The sequence below is a fragment of the Xyrauchen texanus genome, chromosome 19 (assembly GCF_025860055.1).
Source record: "Xyrauchen texanus isolate HMW12.3.18 chromosome 19, RBS_HiC_50CHRs, whole genome shotgun sequence".
Classification (NCBI taxonomy): Eukaryota; Metazoa; Chordata; class Actinopteri; order Cypriniformes; family Catostomidae; genus Xyrauchen; species Xyrauchen texanus.
This window is the reverse complement of record NC_068294.1, coordinates 15,362,638-15,388,218: the sequence shown is the minus strand read 5'-3', so window position 1 is coordinate 15,388,218 and position 25,581 is coordinate 15,362,638. Positions and strand designations below refer to the sequence as shown.

General features: G+C 38.9%; 1 protein-coding gene across 1 annotated transcript; it reads right to left on the bottom strand.

Moving 5' to 3' along the window:
• Window positions 1–208: 208 nt before the first annotated feature.
• On the bottom strand, window positions 209–17,719 carry scyl1 (SCY1-like, kinase-like 1). Its single transcript, XM_052150259.1, has 18 exons — window positions 17,567–17,719; window positions 14,183–14,323; window positions 13,779–13,901; window positions 13,461–13,681; window positions 13,239–13,329; window positions 12,949–13,104; window positions 12,245–12,403; window positions 12,003–12,110; window positions 11,790–11,903; window positions 11,157–11,312; window positions 10,875–11,063; window positions 10,677–10,752; window positions 6,059–6,253; window positions 5,609–5,727; window positions 5,393–5,473; window positions 2,550–2,912; window positions 1,409–1,487; window positions 209–1,089 (listed from the first exon to the last, which is right to left on the bottom strand). The coding sequence occupies exons 1-18, from the start codon at window positions 17,672–17,674 to the stop codon at window positions 965–967; spliced, it is 2,604 nt and encodes an 867-aa protein (XP_052006219.1). The 5' UTR covers window positions 17,675–17,719; the 3' UTR covers window positions 209–964.
• Between the last annotated feature and the right edge of the window lie 7,862 nt (window positions 17,720–25,581).

Here is a 25,581-nt window from a genome sequence, read left to right as displayed (position 1 = left end):
TTGTGTAATATACCGACATGCTTTCTGGGTGCAGTTTTACCATTTACAAACAAGAAAAGATATGTTTAGTCATTGTGTCTAATGTATGGAGGGCAACTTTGTGTTGCTGGCCTGAATTACAAGAGATCAATGAGAACTTAGTTACCATTTGCTGAACCAAATTCTTGCAACAACAAAGATATGTGAAACCAAACAACTGAGCAACTAAAACTCTGTACATAAGATGTCCTAAGGCAGACTGTGTCTGTTTATTATCATTCATACATTGGATATTACATCTGCGCATACAGTACATGAACAACCCCGTCTGAAAATATTGCACCAGCTCTCACAGACTTGTCTCGTTAACTAAAAAGAATCATCTGTTGAATAAGTTTATATTACAATATATGAAGTACTACCTGCGTGGAACAGAAATGAAGGCACAAACCAGATCAAGAACATCCACCCTCAACATGTCATATGGCAAACAAAAGTCCTGATCTCCTTTCAAGAGTTGTAATCTGTCTTTGGGCCAGTGATTCCATTGTTTTGAAAATATTAATCTGTTTATACATGCTATAGTAATGACACTGACCCACCTTGGACCATGATTAAATTAACAGCTGTCTGCATCATCCATTTTCAAAAGTCCACATTCAAGCCGTAAGCGGTCTGTATTTAATGTATAATCATTGTACATAAAGGATATCTAGGATAAAATTTTTCAAATCTCCCTTGACTCCTTATAACTCAAACAAGTGTTAATTCCAGCAGACATGGGAAACGTGTAAAATTTGTCTCTATTCTTCTCTTTTCCAAGTCAGCCAATGAACAGACAGCTGTGAGGCTCCTCCTCTCCTCGTTCATGGAATTTTTCTTTAAAATCTCGCACGGACCGAGTCCCTTCATCTTCAATTAATGATCAGTCGGAGCCTTTGTACTGCTCCGACCTCTCTGCGCCTCCAGTGTTAAGCCCTAAAACTCAGTCCAATTTGCGTGCGCCCAGTTTGTGAGGACCCTTTGCTGCCTTACGTTCTGCCCGTTTGACCTCCAGCTCCTTCCGTCTCTCTTCTCGTTTCTTCTTTGCCAATTCTGCCTTACTTTGACCTAAGGAAGTAAAAAAGAAAGTGTGGTTACTTAGAATAATTCAGTTTAATCTAACTAAAAACACAATAGCCTTTCAGTGTCAAGACGAATCTGCAATGTGTAATCTGGAGCAGTGGTTCTCAAACCGGTCCTGGAGGCCCCCCAGAACTGCAGATTTTGCATATTGTCCTTTTCAGATTCACCCAACTTAAGTCTCGGAGTCTCCACTAACAAGATGATGAGTTGATTCAGGAATGTTTGTGGAGACATCTAAAATGTTTCGTGTTGAGGGGCCTCCAAGACAGGTTTGAGAACCACTGATCTGGAGAAATGTTCTGACCTTGATCACCATCCATCGACTCCCAGTTTTCTTCTGTTCCCCAGTCTCCTGCTGTGTCTACATCCCAGCCATCAGACTTCTGTGACAAATAAGTGCATTAATCAGTTCACTAGAAAATGAAAATTGTCCTCATTCACTCACTGACATTTTCAAGGATAAAATGACTAGTAAGATTTACATAATATTTACGTTTTTGCACACCGTTTTCTAAGTAAATCTGAATGGTATCAAATTAAGTAACATCTACCTAACTTCATGATATAATGTTGATAAATGTGAGTAAATTTAATGCAAACATTTTAGTTAATGCAATAAATGTAAATAAATGTGCAAACAGTGAAACCTTGCAAGCGCATTAATTATTCAAGCCGGTGATAGAAACACCTGGCATGCTGGTGCATGCTTACGTCAAATGTACTTATTTTGTTAAACCGTGAAATTTACTCAAATTAGTGAATAAATATGACAAGGTTTTCTACCTTACAACTGATACATGATGGCACATTATAAATATAACAAACAATCTTGAATAATATTTACTTAAAAGCTAGAGCATTATTTTTATTTTAAGTACAAATGTAGAATTTACTTTATATTTTACTTGAAGTAACTTCTTAAATGTAGAGAGTAATTCATCTTTTTTGCTATTTTTACTTCACCACAAAATCATGTTGTTGTAAACCCGTATGATTTTCTCTCGTGGAACAAAAAAAGTGATTTTTACAATAATGTTGACTTTGGCTAAAATGATGCTGTATATATTTTTTGTTTTACAGAAGAAAGCAATCATAAAGGTTTGGAACAACATGAAGGTGAGTAAATTATAATAATTTATTTTCGGGGTCAACAAATTCCTATAAGTGAAAACCAAGGGTAAATTAGGAAGGACCAATCTGTATTTAATACCAATTCATGGTATTTAAAAAGTTGGTAGTTGATGCTAGAATATGGGACACAGTCATACAGCCTACTACAGCAATAAGGCCTGATTTCCCTTCCAGTGAAATCCCAGAATTAATTGCACCTAAATGCACGTCTTTCCTCACATCCATCCACTGACAACCATCCTTCCATATTCTTTTTTCACCACCAATTCTCAGTCTCTGTATTAACTTCTCACCCAAAGCCCTCCTATCCTTACCGGCATAGCAGCAGTGGTATTTGTTCGTTGTGACAAATTTGAAAACAGATCAGATGTTGCCGATTTTCCTCCTGGACCGTCCCAGTGGTAATCACTAGCCAACCGCACCCCTTCCTGGCCTGAGCTTAAGCTGGCACTCTTTGGATCAATGGTGGAGGGGTTGGTTTTAATTCGTGGGGTTTGGGCAAAACTCTCAGCCAGACTTCCTTCATCATCCCAGTCATTACCCCAGCCCTCATCAGCAGGTGAACTTTGACCCTGACCATCAGCATCTTTCTCATTAGACAAGCTGTCATCAGCATCCCAGCCGGAGCTCCAATCAGAACTCTGCTTTTTCACTGCCTCAGAGGATTTCCTACCCACCTATGGAACGATAAAGAATACATTATAACCATTTTCAACTTGTTGGGTAGTTTTTTGACACTGTGTCCTGGGCATTTACAAAACAGAAGTATTCTCAATGCATCTCAATTTTTCAGAGACAACATAGTGTTGACTTGGGGACGGTTCAGGGGCGAAACTGTTTTTCAACTGTTTGTCCGATGAAAACATGCACAAGAAGGATGTCTTTGACATGCTGTACATCACTGTTTTTAGTGTTTCATTTTGTCAATCAGCGCAAAACTTGTTTTCTGTGGCTGCGCATGCAAATGAGCAACTTCGTGAATCATGTGATACATACTGTCCCCAGATTGTGATTACTGAATAAATACATTTGTCCCCTTTAGGGCTGTCACGATTATGAAATTTGACAGACGATTAATTGTCAAACAAATTGTAATACTTTAGTCATAGGTGTATGTGTGCTAATAAACTTTAAGAAGCAATTTATTCATATTAAACTTTTACATGATTTCCTTAAAGGCTTTAAAATCTTATGATTAAATATAATTTAATGATTAAAAATAATTATAATAAAATATATGTCTCTCTTTTTGGTTAACTTTAGTCTTGGTCCATTTTGCATTTACACAGTTTTTGTTGAAACCCAGCCAACATGAATAGCTATTATTATATGATATTATATTATCCAGTAGTAAAATGTTTAACCAAAATTCTTTGATTTCACAAGTTATTTCAAGGCTCTCCATTAAACCTACAATCCCTTATTTCACATGAAGAAAGACCTTTGACATTCCGTGTTCATTCATCTCAGACATGAAACAGGGCTCTACTGTGTCACTGCTTGTCTTTAACACTGCGTGTACACTCACCTAAAGGATTATTAGGAACACCATACTAATACTGTGTTTGACCCCTTTTGCCTTCAGAACTGCCTTAATTCTATGTGGCATTGATTCAACAAGGAGCTGAAAGCATTCTTTAGAAATGTTGGCCCATATTGATAGGATAGCATCTTGCAGTTGATGGAGATTTGTGGGATGCACATCCAGGGCACGAAGCTCCCGTTCCACCACATCCCAAAGATGCTCTATTGGGTTGAGATCTGGTGACTGTGGGTGCCATTTTAGTACAGTGAACTCATTGTCATGTTCAAGAAACCAATTTGAAATGATTCGAGCTTTGTGACATGGTGCATTATCCTGCTGGAAGTAGCCATCAGAGGATGGGTACATGGTGGCCGTAAAGGGATGGACATGGTCAGAAACAATGCTCAGGTAGGCCGTGGCATTAAAGTGTGCCAAGAAAACATCCTCCACACCATTACACCACCACCACCAGCCTGCACAGTGGTAACAAGGCATGATGGATCCATGTTCTCATTCTGTTTACGCCAAATTCTGACTCTACCATCTGAATGTCTCAACAGAAATCGAGACTCATCAGACCAGGCAACATTTTTCCAGTCTTCAACTGTCCAATTTTGGTGAGCTCTTGCAAATTGTAGCCTCTTTTTCCTATTTGTAGTGGAGATGAGTGGTACCCGGTGGGGTCGTCTGCTGTTGTAGCCCATTCGCCTCAAGGTTGTAACGAGTGGTTATTTCAGGCAAAGTTGCTCTTCTATCAGCTTGAATCAGTCGGCCCATTCTCCTCTGACCTCTAGCATCAACAAGGCATTTTCGCCCACAGGACTGCCGCATACTGGATGTTTTTCCCTTTTCACACCATTCTTTGTAAACCCTAGAAATGGTAGTGCGTGAAAATCCCAGTAACTGAGCAGATTGTGAAATACTCAGACCGGCCCGTCTGGCACCAACAACCATGCCACGCTCAAAATTGCTTAAATCACCTTTCTTTCCCATTCTGACATTCAGTTTGGAGTTCAGGAGATTGTCTTGACCAGGACCACACCCCTAAATGCATTGAAGCAACTGCCATGTGATTGGTTGATTAGATAATTGCATTAATGAGAAATTGAACAGGTGTTCCTAATAATCCTTTAGGTGAGTGTATATACCAGTAACAACAAATAAAATTTGCCATTACACAATATTTTTTTTGTATCCCCTTTTCTCCCAATTTGGAATGCCCAGTTCCCACTACTTAGTAGGTCCTCGTGGTGGTGCTGTTACTGGAGGACAAGTCTCAGTTGCCTATGCTTCTGAGTCAGTCATCTTATCCCATGGCTCGCTGTGCACGACACCGTGGAGACTCTCAGCATGTGGAGGCTCATGCTACTCTCCGCGATCCATGCACAACTTACCAAACGCCCCATTGAGAGTGAGAACCACTAATCGCGACCACGAGAAGGTTCATGACATGCCTAATTCACTTTATGGCACAGAATGTTTTCAGTGCCACAGGGACACAGTGTTTACAGTTTTCAAGGAACTCAATCTACGAATGGCTTACTTATATTTGTCTCTGATTTAAACCCACAGTCATCAATTGCACAAATCAGGACGATAATGGTGATCTCTCAACGTCCAAATGTCACCTACATTGCCTTTCTTGTGTGTTGAGGACACAGCCGACCAATCAGAATGCCAATCGTCTGGATCTGTCTGTACTTTTTCAGGGTGCTGTGGGCAAAGAGAGATGTCAGGCAATTATTTAAATGTCAGTGTCCATGTCTAAGCAACCTTTTAACACTTTAAAAGGTCAAAGATGAACAAAAATACTACAGACTTTGCATAATTTAAATAACCATCAGTCACCTCAAGGCTTCCCCAATCCTCATCCTCCCACCGATCTCCATCTGGCTCTGCTGCTTCCTCATTTGACGTCTCTGATTGGACGCCATGAGCACTGGAAGTCTGTGTTCTCATTTCAGGGTCTTAAAGAAGAGAGGACGTTAGTTGATGAGATAAAAACAAAGCTAATTCAATAAATGATTATTAACCTGCCTATTTTTTTTTTAAGTGGGCATTAGGTTTGGTTGGCAGGTTAAAAACTAGCATATCAACCAATGGAAGTCAACATCTTGTGAATTTGAAATCATATTTTCGGATGCCCCGAACGAGCGTGAATGCTTAAAGTATATATTAAAATACTTCAGTGTGCCAACTGGTTACATAAATTCTATTCTTCCTATTCAAGATTTCTTGCTTTGATAATCTTCATTCCATTTGCTTTAGTTATCATACTTTAACAATCAAGCTTCACACCTTTTCCTGCATTATGTGTGGTTACTGATCCAGCAGTAGGTTGAGGGGTGGGGCTGTTTTCGGCAGGTTGTGCCTCTGAACCAGCTGGAGCATTTCGAATGAGTTTGGAGGTGAGAGATGAGACACCCGTTACTGCCCATCCTGCCCACGTAGCAGCCGACCCTCCTGTCTGTGCTGACGTAGTCACATCCTTTTCTATGAAGAAACAGATAAATCAAATTTTATTACATGTAATTACATTTAAAATGCATTTTAATTTAATTTCAGTTATTTCAAAGGGGCTGGGCAGGACCTTGGATTTCCAATGGGTTTCAAATAGGGTTTCAAATATGATGGGACTGTTAGTGACACAAAATGTGGCATCTTTCTCTCTGACTGCGGCAATACACAGTTCTCAATTTGTTTTTCAAACCCTTTGGCATTAGCTGGTTTTCTGCATTAATTTGTCATTAAATGTGATCTCATCTTCATCAAAGTCACAAATATAGACAAACACATTGTGCTTAAGCTAACAACAAACTAACAATTATTAACTTTCATGTCTTTAATGAACACATCCCATTAAACATTCACAATGCTATCCTTAAGTGAACCCTTGGATTTAATAACTGGTAGATCCTCCTTTGGTGTAATAACCTCAACCAAGTGTTTCCGGTAGCTGTGGATTAGACCTACACAACATTCAGAGATAAATTTGGACCATTCTTCCTTGCAGAACTGATTCAGCTCAGACATATTCTTAAGATTTCTGGTGTGAACAGCTCTCTTGATCTCATTCCACAGCATCTCTATTGGGTTAAGGTCTGGCCTCTGAATGGGACACTCCATAAGGTGAATTGTCTTGTTTTATAGCCATTCAGCAGTGGATTTAATTTTATTTTTACGGTTATTGTCCTGCTGTATCACACAACTTCTATTAAGCTTCAGTTGGTGCACAGCCACCCTGACATTATCCTGTAGGATAACTTGATAAACTTGGGAATTAATTTTCCCTTGACGATGGCAAGCATTCCAGGCCCTGAAGCAGCCCCAAATCACGATGCTCCCTCCATCGTACTTCACCGTTGGGATGATGTTCTCATGTTGATATGCTGTGCCATTTTATGCCACGTGTACTTCTGTGTGTTCTTCCCAAACAATTCAACTTTAGATTCATCAGTCCACAAAACATTTTACTGGATATTTTATGTACACATTAGGTGTAATATTTAAGCAAAAACACACGAGAGTTCATACTGTACATTGTGGTTATTTTTTTCTGAATTACGTATTCGACAGTTTAATAACATTTTATTATCAAAATGGTGAAAATATAATTTTTTTATTTATTTAAATGCATAAAGCACAAGGGGAACATTACCTTGACCCTACAAACGCATCCATGGCCATGTGCTGAAGTTCTAGCTTTTGAGATTTCACAATAGCAAAGTAGACATCAGATTATTTTACATGTTCTTTGCAACGCTGTTAATAGGCATTATTTGTGGATTTTCCAAGCGCTAAAACTTGTCGCTCATGTGCGAATGGGTTAAAATTCATATTTGTGCATTATAATTTTAACACAAATGTGAGCAAACAGCCCTGCATCTACCACACACACACACACACTCACACACGATTATTTATTTAATTAAATCTCACCCCCTTTTGCAATTTAATAATTACACCAGGACACATCACAATTTTAATTTGATTAATTATGCATTTAAACATTCAATTTCATACTAATTATGACATACTGAATGTTATAGCTAATGCAATTGTTAAGACTGGATTCAGTGACTCCGTCCATGTTTTGCACATCGTAGAAATGTGGTAATTGTGGACTCCGATTGTTGAATTATTGAAAATGAATTAATGTGTAAAGGCTGCATCAACATACTACCACCTCTGGGTTTTAATTAATTTTCAATACCATGTTTTTGTACATGTAACAAAAAACCTTGTAAGCGACACAGTCAAACTGTTTTATTAAACAAAAATATTTTCCAGGACAAATAGTTATTTTCCAGGACATTTAGGAAATTCTGCATTGCAAAATTCCAGGATGTGTGGGAACCATGGTTTTTGTTGGAAAGCAGTAGCTTACTTCTTGGTGTCCTGCCATGGACACATGCCTTTTTAATGTTTTCTGTATAGTAGAACAGATATGTTAACCAGTTCCAATTATTCCTTCTAGTCTTTAGCTGTCACTCTAGTGTTCTTTTTTACCTCATTGAGCATTCTGCGGTGTGCCCTTTGAGTCATCTTGGCTGGACGGCCACTTCTAGGGAGAGTAGCCACAGTACTAAATCATCTCCATTTATAGACAGTTTGTCTATCTGTGAATATATGAATATCTAAGCTCATCTAAATAACTTTGTAAACCTTTCAAGCTTCATGCAAAGCAACAATTCTTGATCGTAGGTCTTCGGAGATCTCTTTTTTGCAAGGCATAGTCCACATCAGCACTTGCTTCTTGTGGATAGCAAACTCAAAATGTTTGAGTGCTTTTTATTAGTCAAAGTAGCTCACCCACAGCTCCAATCTCTTTCATTAATTGGATGCCAGGTTTGTTAAATCCTGACTCTAATTAGCTTTTGTTGATGTCATTAGATTAGGGGTTCACATACTTTTTTCAACCTACACTGTGAACGTTTGAATGATGTATTCAATATGTGCAAGAACAATACACAAATGTGTGTTATTATTCAAACTGATTGTGCTTCATTATTGTAACAGATGAAGATCAAACCAAACTTTAAGACAAATTTAAACATACAGTGCATCTAAGTATTCACAGTGCTTCACTTTTTCCACATTTTGTTATGGTACAGCCTTATTCCAAGATGGATTAAATTCATTATTTCCCTCAAAATTCTACAAACAATACCCCATAATGACAACGTGAAAGAAGTTTGTTTGAAATCTTTGCAAATGTATTCAAAATAAAAAACGAAAAAAATCACATGTACATAAGTATTCACAGCCTTTGCTCAATACTTTGTTGAAGCACCTTTGGTATCAATTACAGCCTGAAGTCTTTTTATGTATGATGCTACAAGCTTGGCACACCTATTTTTGGGCAGTTTCTCCCTGTGAGAAATATAAATTGTTTGACATTTAACTCTGTATGTATGTATGTGTGCTTAGCTAACCACAGAACACACCACACGCCTGAAGAGTGCATGAGCTTCCATAACTGCTGTTAGTTCCTCTTATCTTCCTCTTTTAGAATGTTCTGTGCTCCAACTTAATCTCTGCTGTACTCCTTTTTCGTGAGCTAAATATCTCAGTTATAGAAGTAATAAATATCGAAGACTGCCTTGTATGGTTTTGTTCCTGTACTATTCTTTGTAAAATATGTAAACAGTTTCTTCTCCTTGACCATGCGAGCCTTGCTGTCACTCTACTATTGGCTGTTCCTTGTTCTATGAAAGGTATAAATACTATGCTTACGTAATAAACTTTGAGCAGATTGAATATAGACACTCTGTGTGTTGTTGTTCTTTCTCCTCCCTTCCGGAAGACTTGAGGCACAGACTCATAAATACTTCACTTTAGGGGTGGTATTGGCCAGGTGATGAGCGGTGCCTGGTTTCCTCCAGACATGACGCTTGCCATTCAGGCCAAAGAGTTCCATATTGGTTTCATCAGACCAGAGAAGTTTGTTTCTCATGGTCTGAAAGTCCTTCAGGTGCCTTTTGGCAAACACCAGGCAGGCTGTCATGCGCCTTTTACTGAGGAGTGACTTCTGTCTGGCCACTCTACCATACAGGCCTGATTGGTGGAGTGCTGCAGAAATGGTTGTTCTTCTGGAAGGTTCTCCTCTCTACACAGAGAAATGCTGGAGCTCTGTCAGAGTGACCATCGGGTTCTTGATCACCTCCCTGGCTAAGGCCTTTCTCCCCCAATCGCTCAGTTTGGCCGGGCGGCCAGCTCTAGGAAGAGTCCTGGTGGTTCCAAACTTCTTCCATTTAAGGATGATGGAGGCCACTGTGCTCATTGGGACCTTCAATGCTGCAGAAATCTTTCTGTACCCTTCCCCAGATCTGTGCCTCGGAGGTCTACAGACAATTCCTTGGACTTCATGGCTCGGTTTGTGCTCTGACATGCACTATTAACTGTGGGACCTTATATGTGTGCCTTTCCAAATCATGTCCAATCAACAAAATTGACCACAGGTGGACTCCAATAAAGTTCTAGAAACATCTCAATGGAAACAGGATGCACATGAGCTCAATTTTGAGTGTCATGGCAAAGGCTGTGAATACTTATGTACATGTGATTTTTTTCATTTTTTATTTTTAATAAATTTGCAAAGATTTCAAACAAACTTCTTTCACGTTGTCATTATGGGATATTGTTTGTACAATTTTGAGGAAAATAATGAATTTAATCCATTATGAAATAAGGCTGTAATGTGGAAAAAGTGAAGCACTGTGAATACTTTCCGGATGCACTGTAAATGCAGATAATTCCATAGGGTTCACATATTTTTTCTTGCAACTGTACCTCTATACATCGGCTGTGAAGTTTAGATTGCTATAGTTTACTTCCACTTTTCAAACCCACAAATGTAGCAAGCGTCTATTAAGTTGAACTGCAAAACACACCTTTACATTACAAAATACATTACCTATTTCTGCTAGTTTAGAAGGGTCTTCAGAAATGGTCTCCAGTTTAATGAGGAAACTTTTTATGGCTTTGAATGCCTACAGGAACAGAAAAACATTAGAAATGGGATATTCTAATATTGATGAATGACACATCTAAACTGAAAAACATTCAAATACATACTGTGACATTTTGTGTCTCTGCTGTGTATTTACTTTACCTGATCTCTGACGTTTTTGTCCGGGTCCACAGTCAGTGTGCAGAGTGTGGGCAAAATACGACTGGCGCTCTCAGTCACACTGTAAAATTGATGAGTGGCAGCGAATCCCAGTACACCAGCTGCACGCGAGGCAGGAAATGGGTCTTTAGTTGCCCGTGAGAATGCAGAGATTAATACACGCTGGCGCATCTAAGAAAAACATGTTAACGAGGCACAATATGGTAATTATTAGAGGTAAAATGTCATGTCTGTAAAAGATTAAGGATTCTTGTTTGTATTTACCCCAGCATTGAGGTAGGAGGCGATCTTGCCCAGGCATACGGTGGTGTTGCAGCGGATGGGGCCCTGATCGTCCCGGGCCTGCAGTCGTGCAAAGTGACGCATTAACTCCTGATTTAAATTGGTCTCATTCAGCTTAGGGGCCAACAGGAGCATGGACTAAAGTGATAAAAAGAAAAAGCATAACATCCAAATAAACATATCTCTCTTGATTTGGGTATTTGACATGAAAAACATTTAGGAAGTCAATACGTCCTGTGCATTTTAAACATCATCTTGACCATTCTAATGTATACAGCTTTTAAGAGTTTATATCATGAGAAATCTTGGAATATATGGACTTCTAAAAAATGAATTTGTCACACCACAAATATTTCCTTATTCATTAATTTTAATAAGATGTTTTATCTACATTCTTGATGTTGGAAAATCCATGGACTTTTCATGGTTCTGCATCAACTACCCATTTATTTACTGCTTAAATTAGTCTTCATATAGTAATAGTATTATAATGACCCAAAGAAGCAGCAAAGGTAATTTAAAGAAATATTAAAGACAAATTTCTGCAATATGCCTCTTTTAGTTAAACTGAGTATCAGAAAACCAGAGAGGAGAAAATATAGAGCATCCATGTACCTTTACTGTCTGCTCTCGGATCGCAGGGTTCGTGTCTGTGAAACCGTGAACCACGTGTGGAAAAATCTGGGAATTAACTGCTGCTTCATTCAAATACTGAATAAACTGCTCCATCTGACATTTATAAAGAGAAAAGGTGACAGAGAAGGAGAGACAGAGTGAGAAAAATAATAATTTACATACACACTATAAAAAAAGTGTACTCATCTATACCTGTTGTAGTAATCGTATCCTCATTGCCCGGTCAGTAGAGGAGAACATCTTCACTATAACTGGAATGATTTTCTGCTGGTACTCTTCAGCTGACAAATACTTCCCTACCTAACAGAAGAAGAAAAATTAAAATAAAACTGTATTGAACGCCCTTGACATGTACTAAAGATGCTCACATTTCTAAGGTTTCATTCTGCTCTGAAAGCAATGTGTAAATAGAAAATGACGAAATTGTCTGGTACCTTGAATAGCGGTGTGAGGACGACAGCGCCAGCGTTGCCAAACTCAAAGGCTGTAAGGAGCTGAGGCAGCACTTTGTGTTTGCAGAAATCTTCAGGAAAAGAGTCCAGATTCTCACTCAGGTCCTGGAAGAACTGCTGCTTCTCTGCTGTTTCCTTAATCTACACACACACAAAAACAAACCTGAATATCAGTGACTTGTATGATTCTGTACGATCATTTCTAAAATCCTAAAAATTTTGCTCATGTATTAATGGAGTTAAAGGAAGAGTTCACCCAATAAAGATAAAGAGAATTATAATTTTTCGGTGAACTATTCCTTTAAACCAAAATGATAACTCACTTTAAGCGTGCATGGCTTTCACCTATGGAACACAGGAGGAGTTTTGAGGCAGAATGTTAGGGACAGACTGTGTCAACATTTAAAAATTCTCCTCTTGTGTTCCATGGATGAAAGCAAGCCATATGGTTTGCCACAACGTGAACATGAGTAAATGATGACAGAGTCGTCATTTTCGGGAGAACTAACCCTTTAAATCTATGACTTAAAACTGGTCCAAAAAATATAGAATCAACTGCAAAAGACTGATTACTGAACACATTAAATATGCAAGAAAAATATTATTTCTTATTTTTAAGGAGAGTCTCCTTACAAATACAACACAGTTTTAAAGTGCAAAATTAACACAAAAGAGTTTTTAAATACCTGTATCTCTTCCAAAAATAAATTGCTCTCCACAAAGCTGTTGTTCATAAAGCCTCCTGGAGATCTGCAGTTCAGGAGGAACCGGGCAGGGTTGGGACGAACCTTCGGGTTTGCCCCCACCAACTCACAGTAATGCTGTACTAACTGCTTTGGAATCTGTGTGATGTAAACAGGGTGGTTTAAGAACATCTGAGTACAACCCTATGATTCTGTATGTCTCAGCTGAATGAAACTGGAAATGCGTATGCACAACTACTTCACATTACAAAGGATAAACAATGATCTAGTACCTTGCTGATAGATCGTAACGAGGCGGCGCGTGGTAAAGGTCCATTAAATACTTCCCAAATGAGACAACCAAGATGCCACACATCCCCTGTCCTATGTGGAGATAAAAAGTCAGCACATTTAGTCCATTAGAAGTGCATTCTGACAATGTATTTTCCAGCCAAAAAAAGGAGCAATACTTAGGAAACTATTTCAACAAGGTGTTTTCTGCTTGTAAATGTTACCATTTCTCTCCACCACTTCCAGGGCTCTCTGGAGGGTCATATTTCTCCAGGTCAGAGTTGATCACTTTTGGTGGCGGTAAAGAAGACGAGTCTCCCTGGTCTGAGGTCACATGATCCAACCCTCCAAGTTTCCATTCACCGGCACGGTCAACAAAGATGGCCCACATGCCCAAGTTATTATGGAGGAGGTGGCAGTCATTCACCAAAAAGCTCAGCGCTTTCTGACAGAGGATGGGTGACAGCAAACTGTTTCATTTAGAAGACATTTAAAATAAAATAATGATAAGAAGAGGAAATTGTCTTTTCTTCTGAACTTACAACAATCTGATGAAGGCCCCATGACACCTCTAAATCACTAGCTCCGCCCTTCTCTGCCTGGATTTTCAGGTGTGCAGCCAGAGGGGTCACTGGTTCTGTGACGATGTATAAGCTTTTCTCTGTCTGATATCAAACATGAAAAGACAGAAGGCTTTTTGAAAAAGTTTTTCTTTATAATTAAGATTAGGATAAATCTAGGATGTATTTAACTCATTAAATATCCCGCTAACATAAAATTATCTAGAATAATTCTTGGGAAAGGAGTCTATTATTGACAAGGGGTTACATTCACTATAATGAGCAAAGGAGGACACAACAAAAGAGGAGCCATTGTTTAAAGAGAACATATCTTAAAAATGTACCATCACACTGATAAAACAACTTTTCATCTCACAGGTCTTTACCTCCAACCCATCTACGTAGGACAAGATATTGGGATGTCTGAGAGTTTTTGTGCGTTTGAAAGCTGCTTTAGCCAGCTGTGTCTGCTCCTCTGTTCCCTGGGACACCTCGTACACAAAGACTGAGACTGGCTCACCCGTTGTCTGGAATAAAAGTGGATAAAAGTTAGGGCTGTGTCAATACAATCAAATAACGATATATCACAAAACGTTTAATCATGATTTTATATCGATACTTAAGATCCATATATTTAGATTCAACTATTTATGCATTCACATCATATCCAGCAGTTCAATAAATAAGAAGCTGGTTGTCAAAAGTCATAAGTTTGCATACACTTAGATCAATTTTAAGTCATTAAAACTTTTTTCCAACAATTGTTTACAGAGAGATTGTTTAACTTTTAATTGACTATATCACAATTCCAGTGGGTCAGAGGTTTACATGCACTAAGTTAACTGTGCCTTTAAGCAGCTTAGAAAATTCCAGAAACGATGTCAAGCCTTTAGACAATTGGCCATTTAGCTTCTGAAAGGAGGTGTACTAAATTGGAGGTGTACCTGTGTATGTATTCCATGTGCACAGCACGTGCGTATCTATCAGTGGCCATGCTTCACGTGAGACTGAATCTAGGCTTGAGCAGGGAATGAGTTGCAGCCGGTAAAATTTGCACGCTGGTTTAGTGGCAGATTCCCTAAAGGAATTATGCAGATCAGGCAAAAGCACCAACAAACTTGTTGCTGATTCTTCGCAATTCTGGTTTAGCGGGCCGATTGCGAGCACTCTATAGCTGAGGGTGCAGCAGTCCACCAAGACACACACTACCAGGACAGCGTCACTGTGATCCAGACACCTGTATCATCTTTTTAACATACAGAGGTTCGCTTGACTACACTGCACATCTGTACTTCTCCCTAATTTGATGAATTATTGCAGATATGATCAATAGAAAAGTCAAGAAAATGTAGGGGAGCTTGTTATAAAAACAGGCGTGACATCTGTGTTGTAGGTTCACAAAAGATGACAGATTATAAAAAAGTAATCTGCAAAATGTGTCACATGATGATAATCACTTGAGGTAATACAAACAATCTGTTTTACATCCTCAAAATGAAGCATGATAAAGAACATTATGAAAGCCAAAAGATGTGCGTCTTTTTTTGTTGTTGTTGTTGTTGGAAGAAGTATTTTTAAATAGTTTTTGAAAGTATTTTCTGCAAGACGTGTTATTTTAGTTGTGGATTTTTTACTACAATTATGCAATAGTTTCTTTGTTACTTTGCTTTGAAAAGATCTGAGTTTCTTGAGGAAAGTTTATAATAATATTGATCAACAACATATCAGACCAAACTGTGTCATAATGTGAAATTGAGTATTATGGTAAGGTTGATTTAAAACCAAGTGTTTTAAAACTTTGACTGTTTGTCAAGTTCTAAATAAGGATAAAATGATATAAGAGGAATAGTTTTAATTTAAAAAGTATTTATATCACTGACTTCATTTTCCAAAAATAGTCTTTACAATATGGTTATTTATTTTTTGGTTTTCCAGAAAAAAAAATACAATATTAAGATATATGTTGTTATCATGATTATAAAATTACTCCTATTGTGATATCTTTAAATCCCTTTCCTAGAAAAGAACGTAGTTTGGTGCAAAAAGTGCATATCAACCCCAAAAAAACAGCAAAGGACCTTGTGAAGATACTGGAGGAAACAGGTAGACAAGTATCTATATCCACAGTAAAAAGAGTCCTATATCGAGATAATCTGAAAGGCTGCTCAGCAAAGAAGCCACTGCTCCAAAACTGCCATAATAAAGCCAGACTACAGTTTGCAAGTGCACATGGGGACAAAGATCTTCATCTGATATCATCTGATCTGATGAAACAAAAATTAAACTGTTTGGCCATAATGTTATGTTTGGAGGAAAAAGGGTGAGGCTTGCATACTGAAGAAAACCCAATTGTGAAGCATGGGGGTGGCGCATCATGTTGTGGGGGTGCTTTGCTGCAGGAGGGACTGGTGTACTGCACCAAATAGATGGCATCAGGAGGAAGAAAATTATGTGGATATATTGAAGCAACATCTCAAGACATCAGCCAGGAAGTTAAAGCTCGGTCGCAAATGGGTCATCCAAATTGACAGTGACCCCAAACATACCTCCAAAGTTGTGGCAAAATGGTTTAAAGTATTGGAGTGACCAAATTTGGTTTTGTGGACAAAACTGAAAAAGCATGTGCGATCAAGGAGGCCTACAAGCCTGACTCAGTTACACCAGTTCTGTCTGGAGGAATGGGCCAAAATTCAAGCAACTTATTGTGAGAAGCTTGTGGAAGGCAACCCAAAATGTTTGACCCAAGTTAAACAATTTAAAAGCAATGCTACCAAATACTAACAAAGTGTATGTAAACTTTTGACCCACTGGGAGTGTGATGAAAGAAATAAAAGCTTAAATAAATAATTCTCTCTACTATTATTCTGATATTTCACATTCTTAAAATAGTGATCCTAACTGACCTAAGACAGGGAATGTTTTCTAAGATTAAATGTCAGGAATTGTGAAAAACTGAGAGTTTAAATGTACTGTATTTGGCTAAGGTGTATGTAAACTTCTGACAACTATATGTATCGCATGGTGAGGTGACTGGCGATACCCACATATAGCAAATAGTAAAAATCAGCAGTGTAATTCAGGTAGATTATGAAAATTTTTCATTTTGTCAAATAAACCAAGCCACTGATACAGCATGTACAAAAATAACATTTTATGGTAACATCATGCTTGTCATTCTGCAAGTCATTCTACAAATCAATAGTTTCTTTAGGTCTACTCAGTAATCCTCACAAATGTTCAGATACAGTCAGTAATTCTGGTAAATGATGATCAGATCCAGTTATATGGCCTGAAGGATACGTACTGTAAACACAAGCACAGCAGCCTCTCAACTATTAAACTTATCACACATAAATCCATAAATTATGACATAAATTGAAAACATATACAAAGAAAAATAAAGAAATGGATGCTAACAATTGTGCTTTGTCATTTATAATCACTGAGCTCTCTAATGTGACAGCAGTTTTCTGTTGACGTGGCCACAGCAACGTAACGTGGCTGCTCTTGTGATAAAATGATCAAAGAAACCTAGTTTTCTTCAATAAACGGGTTTATAATCTAACCAATACATCCCCCGACGAAACTAACCATTTACTAGTAAAATGTATAGCTTGCCTAAAAACCACGTGTTGTTTTTGAACCCTCTGTATCTGTACTACCGTATGAGGAGCAATGCAAATCGAGGCACAGTTAATACTCGAGTCCGAGGCCTTAGCGGCCTGCTTCGACATTATATGTGTGTTTTAAATTCATGTCAGCTTATTTACCTTGCGTTTGCCCCGACTAAGGGTCCATATGCCGGATCTTTCTTGGTTCTCGGGTATAATTTCATAGTTGAAGTCTTTGATAGGATCCCGTGCGAAAAAGGACCACATCCTTCAATAATATCCAACTGCAGTCCCGCAGTCCAAACCACTGTGTTGCTGTAGGACGGATAGCGGACCGATAGAGGGAGCAACTGCCTTGCGATGGACCAGCCGCCTGCCCATCACATGACCAGCCCGAGAAAATACCTGATCTTTCCTGAAGAAAATATATTTTTTATTTAGAAACGATTGTGTTGCATGTTTTTCTTCATTGAATAATGGCGTTATAGGCAACAACTGTATTTTCCTAACGCTTCTAAGCAGATAAAAGCTGCAGATGATCACACACAAATTAAAACGCTTTCATTATTTACTCACCCTGATGTATTCCAAACCCTTATGACTTTCTTTCTTTAAAATATCAGGCAGAATGTTACCTTCAGTCACCATTCACTTTCACTAAATGGAAATAAATTGGAATGAAAGTGAGTGGTCATTCTGTGTAAAATCTCATTCCCTTACGACTCAGTACACTTAACATTGTGTGCTAACGCATATGGGAGTTGTCCTTCCACACAACCTAGTTGAAACCTCTCTACAATAATGGCAATATTCTAATATTGGCTATGGTGTTTGTGCCTCGCCCTTTTAGGCGCTGTGTCCACGCAGAGTCAGCTCTCATGGAGACAGACTGCCCTTATTGTCAGGGCATGAGTCTCAAGAAGCTGCGCTCTCGAATCACCCTTGTTCTGAGGGACGATTCAGCCTCACGCGCCCTCCCACCTGCCTCTTCTGTGATACCCGAGGGGGATGTGTGTCGAGCAGGATGTGTGTCTTCTCGTTCTGCGTTTCTGACACTGGGGATGATGATGATGTCATGTCTTTTACTGCATCAGGCGAGTGGTCAGTGGATGATGCTCACCCAGCGAGGGCAAGGAGCGTGTATGCACCACTGACAAGGTGATGCTTTGCGTCCTTTCAAGGGCTGTCAAAGAGCTTGTTATCATGTGGTATCCTCAAGAGGAACCTACACAATCTTGCCTTGATGAATGGTTACTGGAACCCGGACGCGTCAAGCTACCGTGTCTCGTAGGTCTGCCCCGTTCTTCCCTGAAGTTCATAATGAACAGTTAAAATCCTGCCGTGTGCCCTATTCAGCTCACCCGTGCAGCGATTACATCCTCTCCAGTGTGGATCACGGAGAAGAAAACTGCCAAATGTCATTGCCGAGCTGCTGGTAAAGCGGCTCAGCGATTGTTTATTACTAGCCAATCAGAGGCACTACTGAGTGACCACAGAGACTTGCTGCTTTAAATATTTGCATAAGCATATATTCACAAAAACATTAACACTGAAGTAATGTCATCTTCCTGAGCATCCTGGTAACTTGCCACTGTCTGGCTGCTCTAGCCCCATGGACAGCCCCAGCCTTCTACTTACATGATGTTATGCTGGGTCAAGTTTTCAGAAAGCAAGTGCTGGCCACAAATGCATCCAACACAGGTTGGGGCGCAGTGTGTAATGGAAACCTGGAAACAGGTGCGAAACGGCCGTGACATGTCAACCGCCTAGAGCTGCTAGCTGTCTTTCTAGCTTTGAGAGCTTTTCATTCAGATATTGTGAATCACCATATTCTGATTTGTTCAGAATATGCAACAGTAGTGGCGTATACAGTATACATTTGAAGTCAGTAGTTTACATACACCTTAGCCAAATACATTTAAACTCAGTTTTTCACAATTCCTGAGATTTAATCTTAGAAAACATTCCCTGTCTTAGGTCAGTTAGGATCACTATTTTAAGAATGTGAAATATCAGAATAATAGTAGAGAGAATTATTTATTTAAGCTTTTATTTCTTTCATCACATTCCCAGTGGGTCAAAAGTTTACAAACACTTTGTTAGTATTTTGTAGTATTGACTTTAAATAGTTTAACTTTGGTCAGACATTTTGGGTTGCCTTCCACAAGCTTCTCACAATAAGTTGCTGGAATTTTTCCCAATACTCCAGACAGAACTGGTGAAACTGAGTCAGGTTTATAGACCTCCTTGATCGCACACTCTTTTTCAGTTTTGTCCAAAAACTTTTACAAAATCAGATTGAGGTCAGCGCTTTGTGATGGCCATTTGAATACCTTAACTTTGTTGTCCTTAAGCCATTTTGCCAAAACTTTGGGGTTATGCACGGGGTCATTGTCCATTTGGAAGACTCATTTGTGACTGAGTTTTAACTTCCTGGCTGATGTCTTTGTTGAGATGTTGCTTCAATATATCCACATAATTTTCCTTCCTCATGGTGCCATCTATTTTGTGAAGTGCACCAGTCCCTCCTGCAGCAAAGCACCCCAAAAACATGATGCTGCCACCCTCATGCTTTACAGTTGGGATGGTATTCTTTGGCTTGCAAGCCTCACCCTTTTTCCTCCAAACATAACGATGGTCATTATGGCAAAAAAGTTACATTTTTGTTTCATCAGACCAGATGATATCAGATGAAGATCTTTGTCCCCATGTGCACTTGCAAACTGTAGTCTGGCTTTATTATGGCAGTTTTGGAGAAGTGGCTTCTTCCTTGCTGAGCAGCCTTTTAGGACTCGTTTAACTGTGGATATAGATATTTGTCTACCTGTTTCCTCCAGTATCTTCACAAGGTCCTTTGTTCTAGGACTGATTTGCACTTTTCACACCAAACTACGTTCATCTCTAGGAGACAGAATGCATCTCCTTCCTGAGTGGTATGATGGCTGCATGGACCCATAGTGTTTATACTTGCATACTATTGTTTGTACAGATGAACATGGTACCTTCAGGCATTTGGAAATTGCTCCCAAGGATGAACCAGACTTGTGAAGTTCCCCAGATTTTATTTTATTTCCCCATGATGTCAAGCAAAAAAGAGTTTGAAGGTAGGCCTTAAAATACATCCACAGGTACACCTCCAATTCAGTACACCTCCTATCAGAAGCTAATTGTCTAAAGGCTTGACATCATTTTCTGGAATTTTCCAAACTGCTTAATAGCACAGTTAACTTAGTGTATGTAAACTTCTGACACACTGGAATTGTGATATAGTCAATTAAAAGTTGACAATCTCTCTGTAAACAATTGTGGAAAAATTACTTGTGTCATGCACAAAGTAGATGTCTTAAACGCTTGCCAAAAGTATAGTTTGCTAAAATGAAATCTGTGGAGTGTTTAAAAAATGAGTTTTAAGGACTTCAACCTAAATGTATGTAAACTTCTGACTTCAACTGTATGTTGGCATGACACACTGGCCCACGTGTATGGGCTTCCCCTAGTGCGCCTCCTTCATTCTGTCATCAGCAAAGTCTGGGTGGACATAGAAACAGTTCTGTTAATTGCGCCGAAATGGCCCAATCAGTCATGGTTTCCGGATATGATAGAGATGTTATACAGCTTGCCATGGGAAATACCCCTGAATGGAGAGGACTAAAAGCTTCAGAACTGACACATTCAGTCATGAACACCAATTTAAAGGCCATAGCGCCATCCACGAGAAGCCTCTACGCGCTAAAATGGAATGTGTTCACTGATTGGTGTCTTTCACATGGCAAAGGCCCAGTAAACTGCCCTATACATGAAATTCTCATATTTCTTCAAGAACAATTAGACATAGGACCCAATCCGTCAATGCTCAAAGTTTATCTGGCGACTATATCTGCATATCACACACCTGAAGCCAGTGCCACTATAGGCAAGCATGATTTCATCATAAAGTTCCTTAGAGGAACAAGACGATTAACTCCACCTCGGCCGGCTACATTCCCGACTTGGGACCAAACTTGGTCCTAAAAGCAATCGTAGGGCCCCCCTTCAAGCCTTTGGACTTTGTTGATTTGCACATGCTCTCAATTAAGACCACACTACTGCTGGCTCTGGCCTCAGTAAAACAGGTCGGAGACTTAAATACTCTATCAATTGCAATTCATGTCTGGAGTTTGGCCCCGGTCTTTCAAAAGCCACTGTCAAACCAAGAAAAGGCTATGCACCTAAGGTTCTAATCACGCCCTTCAGAGTGCAGGTGGTTCACCTTCAAGCATTCTTCCCTCCTCCACTTATTTAGGATGAGGAAATATCCTTGCCTTTGTTATGCCCTGTGCAGGCGCTACACCCATACATTGAGCAAACCCACCAGTTCAGACTGTCTGATCAGCTCTTTGTGTGCTATAGAGGATGTACGAAAGGAATGTTCATCTCCAAGCAAATAATTTTTCACTGGATCATTGATGCGATAGCCCTGGATATCGAGTCGCAGGGTAAGACCTGCCCAATCGGTGTTGAAGTGTTACATGGTGTTGTAATTCAGACTATTTTACTATAGTTAATATAGTAATTGTGAGTGCTCACCTCCTGGCCCAACATGAGGGTCACTCATTTGTGGCATACTCATATCAGTCTCCGTCCCGCGGGACTATGGCATCATGTTTCCTCTCTGGATGGTTTTGTCGTGTAGTGCAATGTGACGGGATTCTGTTCCCCATATATGTTAGCACGCAATGTCAAGTGTACTGAGTCGTAAAGGAAGGTCTCGGTTATGTACGTAACCTCAGTTCCCTGAGATGAAGGGAACGAGACATTGCGAATGTAGCCCCAGTGTTTAAAAGATACATATAAAGATTGCCCCCCTCAAATTTTGATCTGGTTAACAGCTAAAGTCTGGAAACAAGTTGTCTATATTACTTGATTGCAAGGTATTATTAAATGAGTGAAGTTTTTCCTCGCTAAACTCAATTTCGTTTGTAGGGGGCACCCTAAGCTTTACACTAGACTGGGCATCAGTAGCTGACGCTGATTAGAAAGTTCAAGTGTATATGCTACGGAGAGCGCCCCTGATCTCACCTGTATTTTTCATATTTCTTACAGGTAAGCTGGATGGTAATTAATACTGTAGTAATGTACAACAATATTATGTTTCTGTAGAGCTTTAGTTGGTACCGGAGAGATTAAGAAATGTTGAATTAGACTGTGGTTAAAAGTGTGGGATGACCGCTATGCGCTCGCACATGAAATGGCGGACGGCAATGTGAATAACTCCGGTAAAAGCTAGTCACTTTCCAGGTGAGCTAAAGTGAGAGAAATAAGTGCTTAGCAGCACATGTGTTAACAGGCCTATGTTCACCATGCTAACATGTTAATACCTCAGCTAGTGTCATTCCCAAAACCATTCATTTTTAAAAGAGCATTTCATAGTGTATGATTGTTAGAGATTGTTTCAGACTAAGTTTTAAAATGTTTTTTAAATAACTTTTTCTCTGAAGATAATATGGAAGAAACACAGTAACGGATGTTGGGTTAAACCTGTTAGTTGAATAAAGTCAGTTCATAAGCATAATTCATAAATAGTTAAAAACTGATTAAAACAAGTAACAAAGCAGTGATAAAAAGAGTAATAAGATAAGTTCATATAATAATTAATGCTGGAGTAATGTGGATGTACTGAATTGTTCATTTCATGGATATGCATATAGAGTTTATGCATCACTAATCTGTTCATGTCAAAGAAATACAATGTGATACTTTAATGTTGTTTGCCATACCTTTATGTCATGACAGAGTGAGTACTGAACATGTTTAAGTTTTGGTTATCATGTTTATGGGTTTAGAGAAGGTAACCTGTGTCAAGTAATGTGCCCGGTGTCATGTGGGAAGACGTTTGTACTATAAGACATATAACTGTTTATAGGAAAAGTGACACTGATATAGTTAAAATTGTATTCAGTAGGTGATTGGAGAGTTCAAGTGTACATGCTACGGAGAGCGCTCCTGATCTCACATGTATTTTTCATATTTTTTTTCATATTGTGTTGTACCAAGAGTGGATGCCGCATCATTCTTAAAAGTGTAACACGAACGCTGGCCATACTAAAAGACTAAGAGTTCTGAGGTGTGGGGAAAGCACTCCTTGTCCCTCAATCAGAAAATTCTGAGGAATGGTGTTTGTGCACCTGCTTTCATAGCAGACAGCTTTGCGCCTAAAAGGGTGGGACTCAAACCCCATAGCCAATATTAGACTATTGCCATTATTGTAGAGAGGTTTCAACTAGGTCTTGTGGAAGGACAGCTTCCCATATGCATTAGCATGCAATGTCTTGTTCCCTTCATCTCAGGGAACGGAGATATTTTGTGTTCCACAGAAGAAAATCATGTGGGTTTGGAACGACATAAGGGTAAATCAATTGAGTCAAGTTGGTGAGGGAGCCTTACACCCACACACTCAGTGTAAAAGGCCCACACACTTGGTGTACAAGACCCACACACTTGAGGTAAGAGACAATGTGATATTATGTAGATACAGGGGCAATAATTAGTGCACAATTTGTCAACTAATAAAAATATTTTTTTCAAATAATAGTGTGATTGATGCCTTGAGTAACAAATTAAGCTAATGCTTACTCAAAATTACCACTTCAATCAAATTCTGCATTTTATAACTTAAGAATTCTATAAACAAATGACTTGGTTATAATTGGATTAGTCAATTAGAGCCCATCTTAAAAAAAAAAAATCTTTTACTTATTGGACGGTTACTAAAAAAACATTAGATTTTATGACTTAACTGAAAATTATAGTATTTTCAAAAAATATACTTTCAGGATTCTCATTAGCTACATAAATTTGGAACATTTGAGAAATGACATGTACAGTAAAAGTGCCACTGTATTGTTCTATTGTAATGTTAACTAATTAAACCGTATTGGAAACGTTACCACCTAAGTTTCTTAAAAGCAACGGAGTTGTATGACTTAATTTTCTTTTGAACCCGTTTAATTTTACTTTGGTGTAGTTTCTTGCAATATGTTGTGTTGAATTGTCTTAGAAATTATACAACTTACTGCTAATTTTACCACCAATTTGTCTTCTACCTGCTTGTCCCTTGCCTCGGCCTCTTGGTCGTTAGAAGAGTTATCATGACAAGGTGTTGACTGACTTTGAATTAGACAATCTAATAAGAAATTAACTGGACCACAAATCCATATAAATTAAATGTTAGGAGGGGACCAGTGGGGTCAACTTCAGTTTATGCCTTAAGGACAGGACCACAAGACTAGCAAATATTTCCCTTTGGTTGATGCATTATCAAAAAAAAAAAAAAAAAAAACTTGCTTAAAATAATACCTGAAAAGGAAAATTTTCAAAAGACAATAAAAGTCAACAAGTTAATGTTATACAGTATAAAACCATCTCAGATGTCAAGTAATTCTTAAACGATGCAAAAAATGACAAATTCAGGCAATGTTCAAAACAAATCTTTATTCAGAAGCGCATAAAAATATACACCGCACCAGTGACATTGAAGCGTTTCACACACTTTAACAGAATTTTCCAGTTGATCAATTGATAAGCCTATCAAAACGGAGGATTGTTTGAGCAGAGGTTAGACAAGCAAAGACACCGCAGGGAATCGAACCCCATCCTGAGAATCAGGAGTGCCTCCACCAGAGTCTTTTGCTTTTTTCTTAGGAGGTTAAAAAGCAAAACCTGAAGAAACAAAGATTGTTTCCTCAGGAAAAGAAAAACCTCAAACCTACTGCTCTACAATACTCTTTTTGGTTTTGAAATGGCTCTTCATTAGCCTGAAACTACAGATGACTGCAGCTTTCCCCTCAATTTCAGATAACTTCAAACATTGATACTGTAACTATTTATGTAGTGAAAACATACAATTCTCTAAACAGCGGGGTCTTGAACAAGGCTGCACTTGTATTCAGGTATGACAATCCTATTTAAAAGCTGAAACACAAAGAGAAGAGTTTAGAGACCCCCACCCCTTCCCCCACCCCCAAAAAATGCCATGATCAAATGCAAGTCAAATGTAATTTACCGCCACACAATCCTCCAGGTCTCGATATTCCACCAACATGTTCAGAACAAATCGTCGCCTTTGTGATCAACAGTCCTGAAACTAGATAGAAGCTTGCAGGGTTTTCCCGTTAACCCCCACCCATACTCCCAGA